The sequence below is a fragment of the Salvia splendens genome, chromosome 11, assembly GCF_004379255.2.
Source record: "Salvia splendens isolate huo1 chromosome 11, SspV2, whole genome shotgun sequence".
Lineage (NCBI taxonomy): Eukaryota > Viridiplantae > Streptophyta > Magnoliopsida > Lamiales > Lamiaceae > Salvia > Salvia splendens.
Window position 1 is genome coordinate 30,863,778 of NC_056042.1, and position 13,632 is coordinate 30,877,409.

General features: G+C 38.4%; 1 protein-coding gene and 1 pseudogene across 1 annotated transcript; one reads left to right on the forward strand and one right to left on the reverse strand.

Moving 5' to 3' along the window:
• Positions 1-6,643: 6,643 nt before the first annotated feature.
• Positions 6,644-8,870, reverse strand: LOC121754203 (annotated as a pseudogene).
• Positions 8,871-9,691: 821 nt separating this feature from the next.
• On the forward strand, positions 9,692-11,189 carry LOC121754786. The gene is made up of 3 exons (XM_042150091.1): positions 9,692-10,340; positions 10,393-10,568; positions 10,650-11,189. The coding sequence occupies exons 1-3, from the start codon at positions 9,692-9,694 to the stop codon at positions 11,187-11,189; spliced, it is 1,365 nt and encodes a 454-aa protein (XP_042006025.1).
• Positions 11,190-13,632: the final 2,443 nt, after the last annotated feature.

Consider the following 13,632-nt stretch of genomic DNA (forward strand, 5'->3'; position numbering starts at 1 on the left):
CTTCTGCAGGAAGGTCAAGAACTCCTCCTGCTTCTCGGCCAAGAACAGCTTGACAGCTTCATTTAAATCGGGCTGCTGGGAAGACTCGGTGCGATGACTCCTGGAGTGGCTTGTTCCTCCTTCGTGAGAACCGGAGGTAGATGTCTCCCGAGGCCGTTTTTCAGACCTGCGAGCTGGACTAGCTTCCTCACGGTGGTCACGAACGGTATTACGGGTGTTATGTGATCTGGTATGCATTTTTTTTTTAGGGTGGAAAAAGGGTCAAAAATTCGCTTTATCACAAATTTGGTTCTCTGTTTCCCACAGACGGCGCCAGTGATGAGTCAGCGAAAATTTGATGTTAGTGAATGCAGGAAAAACGCAGATCACGACACAGAGAATTTACGTGGTTCGATTTACTGAGGTAAATCTACGTCCACGGGAAGAAAAGAGAGCAGAATTGTATTGCTTGATCTGTTTTCTACAGCTTACAATACAGACTTGCTATTTTGTATTTTATCTCTAGAGATCGAGAGAATGTCTAGAAGCTAACCCTATCTATTTGATCTAGGTTCTTATTTATACCAAGGACCAAGATCGTGGCATGCAGCTATTTACTAGGTAGTGGATGTCGTGGAGATCGTGGCGATCTTGCATGGGTCCACTATCCTGCATGAGTTAATGACTGCTTGACACCACTAAATAGATCATGGGTGTAGTGGAGGTCGTGGAGGTTCTGCATGAGTCCACTATCTCCCAGTTCGGTCGAATACTGAGACCGAACTGCTGAATTATTGCCGAGCAGCTGTTGCCGATCTGAGAGTAGAGCTTGATGCCGACCTGAGAGCAGAGTTTGATCGGTTGGCTTTTACCGAGCTGTAGGCTGGGGCCGAACTCTTTGGTTGTGCCGAACTGAACTCTGATACTCTTTAGTCATGCCGAACTGATACTCTTTCTTGGGCTTTAGGCTGATGGGCTTTACTGCTGTTGGGCTTGTTTAGTACCTTGTTTAGTACGTACTCCATCACACTGTACTTTTTTACTCCATTCCTTAACTAAGGAACGGAACTTGCAGCCTTCCGTTCCTTAACCGTTCCTTAAATTACTATTCATTCAATTTCATTTTTTTTATTTACAACTAAATTCAATTAAAAAAACACACTTTATTAAAAAACAAACACATTTTATTAAAAAACACACAACATTAAAAAAAATTACAACCCTCCGTGTGGCTGGGACGGCCGACCGCGTCGTACCCTTCCTGGAAGAACTCTTCCCGGGCTGCCAAAGTATTCGCGATGTGGAGAAATAAAGGTTTCCCCATGCGGAAACGGCGACGGAAGTACGTATCTCCCCAAATCGGGTTATCGCAGAAGTAGTCGCGTACTAACCTTGCAGCGGCTTCCTCCCGGTTACGATGGATGTACGTACGGGAGCGTCGTTGGGGCGGTGCGGCTTCTTCGGCCTCCCGACGTCGATCTTCTTCAAGTGATTGTTGCAATATTTGACGCATTTGTTCAAAAGTATCCATTAGTTTGATTAAATTTGGGAGAAGGAAACGAAAGTTGATTTGAGATGAAAATTGGGGTTGAAATAGAGAGGAATAGATGTGTGTTTGTGATTGAAATGAGTATGAAATAGGAGTATTTATAGAGTAAATAAATAAATAAAAAATAAAAAAATATATAAAACGGATATAAAAAAACGGTCACATTACCGTTGCAAAAAAAAAAATAATTATTTATTAAATTCGTATTTAAAAAAAATTGAATTATTGCGTCACCGGGACGAAGCCCACTCGCGGGGCAGCGAGTGGGCTTCACGCGTCGAATGGGAGGCCGCCACGTCGCCTAGGCGCGTGGCGGAACGTTTCGTTCCGCGTTCCTTCGGAACGGAACGCGGCACGGCATAGGAACGGGGGCGGCACGGAATGGCGACGGAACGCACGCTGCAACGCGTGCCGCCGCGGAACCGTTCCGCCGGAACGGCATAGGAACGGGGGCGGCACAGCGTCGCCGGTGCCCTAATTTGGAGTTGGGATTGAAGAGAGTGATTATGATACTGTGATCAGCTGTGATGTTTACTATTCATCAAAGCATGGCCACATATATAATTTTTTTTTTGCTTTTTCCTATTTTTTGGAGGAACTTTTTCTTATTTTTTTAATGTATTTTGAATTTCCTATTGACCTAATTTTTGGCTTTTTCTTGATTTATAAAAGTGTAAACGAGATTCTCTGAGTAAATTACATGGCTACGGCTACACTACTTTGAGAGAGCAGTACTGCGTAATTTTATTAGTGAAATGAGATAAAATTATACACCCTCCGTTCACGAAAAATACGACACATTGTAAATCACACAGTTTTAATGTGAATTGGTAAAGTAAGAGAAAAAGAAAAAAATTAAGAGAGAAATAGTGTTAGTGGAATGTATGGTCCATATAATTAGTAAGAGAAAAGGGAAAAAAAAGTACTACCTCCGTCCCTGAAAGTTTGTCCCAATTTTCCATTTCCATCCGTCCCCCAAAATTTGTCTCATTTCACTTTTTACCATTTTTTGTAGTGGACCTCGTATTCCACTAACTCATTACTACTCACATTTTATTATAAAACTAATATACAAAAGTATGACTCATAATCTACTAACTTTTTCAACTCACTTTCCATTACATTTCTTAAAACCCGTGTCGAGTCAAAGTGGAACAATATTTGGGGGACGGAAGTAGTAAGAGAGAAGTAGTGTTAGTGAAATGTGGGGTCCATATTATTAGTAAGAGAAAAGGCAAAAAATGAGAGAGAAGTTATTGAAAACTTTTATTTTTTAAATGTGCTCTATTTTCCGTGGACAATAAAAAATGACAAATGTACTTTATTTTTCATGGACGGAGGGAGTAGTACTCTCTCAGATTTAACTTAGTTGCAGCATTTATTGAATATTACTACAAAGATTTAAGAAATGAAAAATAAAATAAATGAAGATAAAATAAAATAGAAGAAAGAATAGAATATGAGAGATAAGAAATATAATAAAATAAGAGGGATAAAAATAATTAAAGTAAAAGTAATTAAATATTTTATTTATTAGCATAAAGGGAAATTAAATGACTCAATAAATTGGAACATCCAAAAGAAAGATCACTCGATTATGTTGGAAAGGCAGAGCAGGGGTACATTTCTACAAGTCACATAGTACTATGCATTGAGTGAGATAAGGTCGCAAATCGTGGCAGTTGAAAAAGGTCGTGACTTAGGCAGTGGGTTATGTGGAGTAGCTGATTTTTTAACCTTATTGCCGTTTGCTTAGGCAGTTGCATCTTTTTCAATTTTTTTATTTATTTTTTTAATATATCTCCCTTAGTCTTATAAAAATATGCGCACTTTTTATTTTCATCCGTCCTATAAAAATACAGACATTTTCATTTATGAAAAGTTGTTCTAACTCTTTATCCATATACATTAATTTATTTACAACTTATACCACTATGACCCAATATTATAAATCATGAAATACTAATAACAATTTAGGTCACACTATCCATTAACACTACTTTAACTACTATTTTTTTCATCTCTCTTGCCAATTTTGTCTTAACTCCCATGCTATATGCCTATATTTTTATGGGACGGGGGAGTAAATATTCTTAAATTGAAAACATCATTATAGATATGTATACACCTTCATTCTTCACCTCATTTTATCATTTCTCATTCCATTTTCTCTTATTTTGTCTCTTACTTTCTCTTCCAAATGAGATACCACGAGACCAACTTTTTCCTATTTCGACTTCAAAAGCGGAGGATAAATTCATGGAACAATATATCAGGCCCACAGGGGCGTAGCGCAGTTGGCAACGGAGGGGCAGATCTTGCTGCAATGAGCCTGGGTTCGAATCTCACTGCTGTCGTGTAGTTGCTTTCATCTCTCAGGCACATGTGTGTACTGGGAGCACATTTTGCCATTTAACGATTAGCCTTAGATTATTTTATCGACAAGTCACGGTGGAACGTTGTATTTTTCCAACGGATTGCACACACGTTGGCATGACACAATTATTATTTCCAGGAGCGTCCAGACTGTTTTAGAAGCATCAACTGTATGCACTGGGTTTGAAAAAATTGTCCGATTGTGTGGAGATGTGCGTACACAAGCGGGTACAAGGACCATCACCTGATCATCATCCTCGAAGTTGCTGTTGACCAACGACTCTGACATGCATTCTTCGCTGTGGGCGAGTCAAGCAATGACATCAACATCCTCAACGAACTCCCTATCTTAAACGTCGTTTGTGCTAGTGGGGCCTCATACATCAAACTCACTGCCCAATAGACGAGAGTACCAAATAGGATACTACTTGGTAGATGACATTTACCTTAAATGACCGGTATTCATGAAGTTGGTTACTTGTATGATATTCATCTTTGGCTTTTAATGGTAAATTAACCTAATGTTAACTTTAATTCCTTTAAACAAAGAAACTTATAAGAACAACATTACTAAAATTTAATTCCTTTAAACGAATAAACTTAATTATAAGAACAACATTACTAAAATTTGATATAGATGTGGGAATGAGTATATAAAGTAAAATTTTCATATAGATGTGGGAATGGGTATATTCAAATAGATCACGCTCACATTTAATTATTAGGGGTTTCTATAGTTTTAAAAAATACAGTACTATACTTTGTCTCAGAAATAAAGCAAAACTAGTTAAGCTCCAATATTCAAGTTTCTTAAATATTAGCTATATACTTATATTGCTTATCTTTTCGCAATGTGCAGTAATAATTTTTCAAATATATTTGAAATTTCAATGAGTTTAGTAATAAATAAAATTCACAACTTAGTAAAGAAAAAATAAAAGTGCCTATATATAGTTGATATCTCAAATATAATAATTACTATGCGTCTTAGTTTTGTTTCGGTCCTAAACATGCCCTGGCGTTGTTAAATAGGGATTTACTAATCCATGATCATATTCCCAAAGAATGATTAAATTATGACACTTTACACCAGAAAGATAGGGTAATTATTAAGATTTTAACTCCTTAAAATGGTCAAAATCACTATATAATTCAAGATTAATGAGCTGGTTTCCAGTTGTGGGATTTGCGGGCTTCACATGTTTGTTCTTGTTTTTATCAAAATAAGATGAATATTACACACATCTACTAAAAGCTCAACTCTCAATGAATGTGTATTCAAGATTAATAAAACCATGCACATAATATTTGGACCCCACAAAGTGACCCTAATGATTTTACATTGGCCACCCCACCCTAATTTATTATACATAACCATTCTTTTGCTGGCATTTATGTTTTCTCTAATACCTTTGAATTAGGTCTCATGCACAATGGTGAAAATATTTGGATAATGCTCCAAACTATATCTTGAATAAGTATAATAATTTTTACAAACTAAGTATTTGTATAGATTCTTAGATAGTGGAGTAATTCATAATTGTCTAGTTTTGACTTAGAAAGTTAATTAATACTATATGAAAAAAGTTATACGAGTACTATCGATTGTGTTCATAAAGATTTATGGCCTGTTTTTTAAATTTAAAAGTAATTTGATATAGGATAACACCAACGGATAGTTTGGCTGAACTATTAAAGCAAATAACTTTATTTTTAGTTAATAAAATAAAATTTGGATACATTTTGATTATTATGACTTTGTTTAGGTAATCAAGAATTAATGGAATTTAGGTACAGTAATTCAAACTCAACAATAAATGTCGACGCCGAAAGACGAATATATTTATTCCACCTGGTTTGTTAACTACTAATCCTTCTTAAAACTTGTTAAATTAAATAAGCAAACCCACAAATATACACCAACAAAAATAAATTATGAATAAAACCATCACCCCTTTGTGGGGATGCCAACTTCACATGTGTATAAATTTATGTTTCCACGAACCAACTTTTGTATTTTAAGAGTACCAAAAGTGGGAGAATGTGCTTCTCAAATTGAAGACACTCCCCTCATATGAAGAAAAATACCCCACATGTCTCCTGCTGGATTTCCTCTTTATTTTAATACTACAAGTTAACAAATTTTAATTGTTGATTTGTTTTAAGATGGGAATTATAGTAGAATTGGAAGCTTCGTATCTTGTTGATTTGAGTTGGAAACACTATGAATGAGCTGTTTTCGTTGCCCATTTCCAATATGCCCAATCCCAAAGTTCCCTAGCTTTGTAATATTGAATCTTCACTTGGGATGGGATGTCATTTTGTAGTAGTATATTCATTCTTGGTAGCTTGATTTCATTTTCATTTTTCCTAGTAAAAAATTATGAATATTAACCTTTTTTTCTAAACCCTAATTAAATATTACTCAAATTTGAGGAATGAAGAAGTAATTGTTCAATGTGTATTGTGAATGGTTATGTAATAATTCAACTAACACTTTGTGGGTCGAACGAATTGATCAATGACTGTCGATAACTAAAAAAACAAGACAATGTAACAATAAAGAAGGAAGATAAATCTTGATGGCAACCTATCAAGATTTTCGATTCTATGTGAGGCATAAATAACAGATGGACATGTGATGTTATAGGATCGGTGAATATTCCTGGACCACGTTCACTTTCTTTTATATATATTTAAATTTATTTTCAAAATTTAGGTTGTTAAAGAAGAATTTTCTTTTTAATGAAAGCAACAATACTTATTTGCAAAGCCGCAAAGGGATGTACAAATTGTGAGCCAAATATGGTTTAACTTTATATGTTTCACGTGTGTTTCGCCCCAGCAGGCTTAGCCCTGCTTCCGCTGCAGGCTTCAACTGAACCTAGAAAAGACTTTCACACCTCTTACACTGGACAAAAATTGAAATCTTCTTAGTATGCATCTGTATATATTGAGGCAAATAATTTGGTTTGTCTCACATCAAGCACTCTTAATCTGTGATAACATGCATCGAGCATTCTTACTGTCTGGCCTCTCCTTAGGATCATCCAGAGTGCAGAAGCAGGCAACCTTGAGAACTAAGAGCATCTGCTCCTCAAAGCCATTTCCTAGGAGGTTTGGATCAATGGCCGTCTTGGGGTCTTGAGAGGCCATCACGTTCCTCATCCATTGCACCAGTCCCGTCTCGTCCGTGTGCTGGAAGAACTCATCAGATGGCATCTTTCCAATGACCAGGCCACCAAGCAGCACGCCGAAGCTGTAAATGTCACACTTCTCCGTGAACTTGAAAGTTTGGTAATACTCAGGAGCTATATACCCCACTGTTCCTGCTACATTTGAGGTTGAGACATGAGTGTGAGCTTCAGGGACAGCTTTTGCCAGACCGAAATCTGCAATTCGGGCTTCCATCTCATCGTCCAGCAGCACGTTAGCAGGTTTCAAGTCTCTGTGGATTATACGAGGGTTTTGATGCAGATGAAGGTACTCCAGCCCTGCTGCCACCCCTACTGCGATCCTATATCGTGCTGCCCAATCTAATTCTCTTTTTCCTTCTGATACTAATTTCATGTAATCTTGCAGGCTGCCATTCTTCATATATTCATACACCGGGTAATGCCAATTGGGCCGTGGCAGATAAGCTAGCAGGGAGAGCAAATTGCGGTGCCTGATTTGGCCCATGGTTTGAATCTCAGACCTAATCTGTCGGATCTTTTTGGTTAACAGCTTGCTGTCTTCTTCATTCACGCCCCCTTCTGCATCTGTAGGCAGTTGAATTATCTTCTTGACCGCGATTTCTTTCCCGTCGCTTCCTGGTAAAGCAGCTCTATAAACTTCCCCACAGCCACCTCTCCCTATAACTTCTAGTGATTGCAGTCCATCTTCTTTTTCCAGAAATGCCAACTCCTCGGGCTTCTTGATCATTGAGCTGTATATCTTCAAGCTTGTGTCTTTTCTATTTGCTCGGATTAAGCGCATCAACAGCTTGAAAACCGTGGAGAATACCAATCCAGACACGCAGCCTGCAAGAATCCCAGCCATGAAACCAATAACCCAGTCTGTCACTTTCTTCTTCTTCTTGTTCTTTCGCTTATTATTTGCAGTTGTGCTGATGGTGATGGGGCTTGAGCATTAGCCACGCTCGAAGAAGAAGGCGCCATGGCCAGATTGGATTGGTTTCTCTCCGAGCTCTCCGCAAACATATACCGCTTCGGGATTCTCTCCTCCTCAGCCAAATCAACGGACAAGTACTGATCAAGCTCAATATTCGTCGATTGAATTGGGTCCTCGAGCAAGCTGTTTCCAGAGACGTTTATGAACCTCAGGTACCGAAACCCTCTCATCGAAACCGATACTTTCCCTGCAAACTTGTTGTTTGCAAGGTTGAGCTTTTCCAGATTGGGGAAGTGCTTCAAGAATTTCAAGTCCCCTGCAAACTTGTTCGAGGATAGATCCAGGATTCGGAGTCGAATCAACGAAGAGAATCCGGCCGGGACGTTTCCGGATAACAGATTGTTACCGAGGTTCAGCACCTGGAGTTTCTGGCAGTGGATGATTTGAGGTGGGATTTGGTTAGAAATCTGGTTGTTTGGTAATGAAAGTTCTTTTAGCTCAGAGAGCTGGTCAATGGCTGTAGATATTTTTCCTTGGAGCTGTTGGGATTCGATGACAATCCCAACAACTCTAAGAACGTAGGAATCGTTCATGATTCGTCGTTCGCAGAGAACTCTGCCAGAGTCGCAGAGATCGACAGCCGGAGTAGGCTTGATGCCTAAGTCATTGTGGATGTGCAAGAGGGCATCATGGTCATAGGGGAGAAGACTGAGTTTTGATTGAGCAATGATGGTTAATGTGAAGAAACAGAGGAGAAACAGAGAGGATTCATGCCGGGGTGGCGCCATATGGCGGCCGCGGCAGGCCGGAAGGAGGAGGTGGTGGTGGTGGCGGCGGAGGAGGAGGAGGTGGGTAGTGTGAATGGTGGCTGGTGTTGCCGTTTTGGTATAGTCTAGCATGCTTATGTTTAGGGGTGTGCATTCGGGTTTCGGTTCGGTTTTTTGCCAAAACCGAACCAAAACCAAAAAACCGAATTTAGTTCAAAATCCAAACCGAACCCGAAAAACCGAAACCGAAAAACCGAAAACCGAACTTAAAAAACCGAAAAACCTGAAAAAAATAAATATAATATAAATATATATTTATATATGTGTATTTTATTTTATATATACTAATAGAATATTTATATATAATATAAAATTAATAATACATATAATATATACTCCCTCCGTCCCCCAATTCCAGTCACTCTTTGACTCAGCACGGGTTTTAAGAAAGAGTTTGAATGTGTAGTGTAATAAATGGAGGTAGGTAGTGTAATGTGAGGCCCCTTTGACTTTTTGTGTAATAAATTTGTTTGAAGTATTAAATGGCCAAATAAATGTTGGAGGATTACATAATTAAACTTGATTAATTAATGTTAGTATAGTGATTAAATAAATTCCATTTAATACTCTTGATTAATTAAACTTGTTGTTACTGCAAAAAATTAAACATCCATTTACAACAGCTAACTGAAGCAGATTGCACAGAACCTCAAATTCACAAGTTGGAGGCAAAAATTATAGGAGGGAATTTCAAGCACCAAATTTCATTGCATGGAGGGAATTTGTACAAAGTCCACCAACTCCTATAAATACATTCATTTCTACTCCTCCTACTTTCAACAACCAAAACAAAAAACATAAAGTTATTTACTGTTGAAAACCCTCAGAAAATCTTCATCACTGGGCAATGGAATGTCAGCAGGCCAGAGAGTTGGACCATGATCAGGAGCAGCAAGAGCAAGGGCAGAGTGGATGGCAGCGGGTTTCATTAACCTTGACCGCCCAAGAAAAAAACCTCATTGCGCAGTTTCTTCTACAGCGAAGTAAGGCTGGAGTGCTGCCAAGAGGTTCATTTACTGAGGCAGCCAAGAGATTTGGCATCCATAAAAGGACATCATTAAGAATTTGGAAGGTCAGCAAGCAGCAAATGGACAGAGGGGAACCTGTTATAATGAGGAGCAGAGCATCAGGTTATCAACATAAAGATAAACTTATGCTAGATGAAGAAAAGTTTAGAAACCTGTCTATGCTTGAGAGATCAACCATAAGGAAGGTTGCTTCTAAGATGGAAGTAAGCAAGTCAACAATTGGTAGATTCATTAAGAGTAGACAGTTAAAACCGCATACAAGTGCTATCAAGCCTACATTGACTGAAGCCAACAAACTTGCAAGGATGAAATGGTGTCTTTCTCATATTCAGCTAACATTAGAAGAAGGTAAACTTCTTTACCATTCAATGCACAACATAGTTCATATTGATGAGAAATGGTTCTACATGACAAAGACATCAGACCGATATTACCTTTTGCCGGATGAGGATGTGCCGTATAGGTCCTGTAAGTCCAAGAGATTCATCACTAAAGTGATGTTCATGGCTGCTGTCAGTAGGCCACTGTTTGGTAGTGATGGGGAAAACCATATTTGATGGTAAAATAGGCTTATTCCCGTTCACAGAGGAAGTACCAGCCCAAAGAAGTTCTAAGAACATGCCAAAGGGGACAATTGAGACCAAGCCTATTCAATCCATCAACAAGGAAGTCATGACAGCCTGTCTTCTAAACCAGGTAGGCCAATTTTTTGTTGTTATTAAAGCTATCAAACATGATTAATGTCATCATTTAGTCTCATACACATATCCCTCACAGATTATACCAACAATCAAGGCCAAATGGCCAGCTAATACAAGCAAGAAGATTTTCATCCAGCAAGATAATGCCAAACCTCACCTAAGACCTGCTGATCAACAGTTTGAATCACTTGCTAGTACTGATGGTTTTGAATTCCATCTAATTAGCCAACCACCCAACTCCCCAGACACAAATGTGTTAGATCTAGGGTATTTTAGGGCAATACAATCACTTCAAGATGACAAAATTGCCACCAATGTAGATGACTTGCTGAGGAATGTGTTTACCTCATTTGAAGAACTCTCACCACAAACACTCAATAGAGTATTTATCACACTACAAAGCTGTCTGACAGCAATACTACAAGTGCATGGGAAGAATGACTACAACATCCCTCACTTAAACAAGGACAAATTGCAAAGAACAGGAGGGCTGCCCTTACAACTTCAAGTTGAAGAGGGTATGGTAAGAGAGAGTTTGGAGTACCTAAAGCTGTCTGAAAACAACACTGGAGACACCTACGACATAGGGCATCTTAACCATGTTTTAGGGTACTAGACATAATAGTAGGGGATGGAGTTTACATTATAAGCACAAACATATGTTTGTGTTTAAGATGTAAACTCTTTTTTTGTGCATATGTTGCATTTTTTGTTATTGCCATCAGAAAAATTTCATCAAATGGCATCAGCCTCCAAACCCTTCATAGGGGGTGGCTTACTAAGCTAGATAGGTTGCATTTTGTGTAAACATCATCACTGTAAATGTAATTCAGTAATCAGTGATTATAGGTTGTATTATCACTTGAAATCAGCCTCCAAACCCTACAAGGGGGTGGCTTCATTAAGAGTACTCAGAAAAGCTTCATCACAGGGACATAAGGACAACACATTACACTTACAACGGCCTCCACACCATACACATGGGTGGCTGAGCTTTCCCTCAGAAAAGCTTCATCACAGGGAAGTCAGAGGACACTTACAACAGCTATAGTAATGCCTCAGTATCAGATAAACATTCATCATCAATTCCCACTGATACAATTTCACATAAACATTCATAATCAATTCCCACTGATACAATTTCACATAAACATTCATAATCAATTCCCACTGCCATCATTTCACATAAACATTCATCATCAATTACCACTGCCAACAATATCACATAAATATGGAGCAATAACACATAAACATCGAGTACATCAGAAATACAGTTGGTGGCATCAGAAATCAGAAGCCTTCAAACCCTAACAAAGGGGGTGGCTTTCAATCAGAAAGATACTCACAAATTAGAGGACATCCTTGAGGCAAGGAAACATGATCAGTAGCATTGCTTTTTCATTGTCGGAGTACTCTCTCTTTGGCTCAACCGCGGCCATGCGTTTCTCAATTTCATCCAAACCAATTGAAGGTGTTTCGCTTTCCCCCCAAAGAACAGGACATGAAGGCGGCTTCGGCTCCGACCAATCAAACGGCTGTGACGGAGCCTGAGTTTCAGATCCGTCCATTAATGGGGACGGAGGTAGAATTTCAGAACCATAGACGCCCTCGGACGAAGCCTGAGTTTCAGATCCGTCGAAATCCTTAGCCGGAGCTTCAGTTTCAGATCCGTTGAGAGCGTCGGACGGATCTTCGGTTTCACCATCGAGAGGGTCGGACGAATCTTCGGTTTCAGAGCCATAAAAGAACCAGTCGGGGGGTGTCGGGCCTTCAGCCCCGTCGTCGCCTACGAACGGTGGAACACCGTGAATGACGGAACGACTACCGATTTCGTCGTTCTCTACCCAGTCCATCGGTGTTTCAGGGAGGATACTGTCCATATTCGGAGGGAGGCAGAGGGGGAGAGTGAGTGACGGCGGAGAGTGAATGAGAGAGTGAAGTAGATAGAGTGAATCGAGAGTGAGAGACGGGTTGACCAAACCCTAATGGATTTCAATTTCCATTTTTTTAAATTTACAGTAATGGCAGTTTTTGTAAATATTGCTAAACATCAGGGATAATTTTGATGTCCAAAAATGGTAAGTTGGAAGAGTGACTCTTATTCGGGGACGACCCGAAATGGAAAAGAGTGACTCAAATTGGGGGACGGAGGGAGTATTATATAGTAGAATATATTAAAAGAATATATATATATATATATATTATATATAATATAATATATTAAATTAATAGAATATATATATAATTCGGTTTTTCGGTTTTTTCTTCGCCCGAACCGAACCGAACCGAACCGAAAAACTGAAAAAACCGAACCGAATTTTAAAATTTCGATTTGGTTCGGTTCGGATATTCGGTTTCCGGTTTTTTTTGCTCGCCCCTACTTATGTTGACTTTATATGAAGCTTCATTTTTGCCGTGTGGAAAATTTTGTGAAGATGGGCCAATCTTTGGCCATCATTTCTTTGTCATTAGTTGACTTGGAAATTACCTAAAATAGCCTCAACTTATTGTAGACTAGAGACATTCTAAAATCCTAAGATATTGTTGTAATATTATCAAAATGTATGAAACTTTGCGACCTCATGTGTTGGCGTGCTTCTATTTGAGTTATTATCCTTACTTTGATATTTTTCCAACTCTTAAAAATAAATTTTAGAATTAATGACATGAATTTTAATACTGAAACTAGCAAATTATAAGAAAGAAAAACAATGTAAGATACATATCATTATTAGTGTAATGAAATGAAATTTTTTACAATTATTAAAATAAGACTCACATTTTATTAATTATTTTTCATTAATTTTCCTTTACATTTGTTAAAACCTAAGCAAATCAACTTAAAAAATATATTGGCAGGTGAAGTTAGTAAGTTTGTCATGGCTAGATGAAGCTGCGACTCGAAAATGAACTAACCAAATTTGAAGAGGAAAGAAAAAAGCTTTCGACTTGTTTACTGTATACTTGATCATATGACGAGCCAAAGATCAAAACAAACAAAAGAACAAAAACGAAAAGAATCTAATTGAAAAACGAAAAGAATCTAATTGAAAAACGAA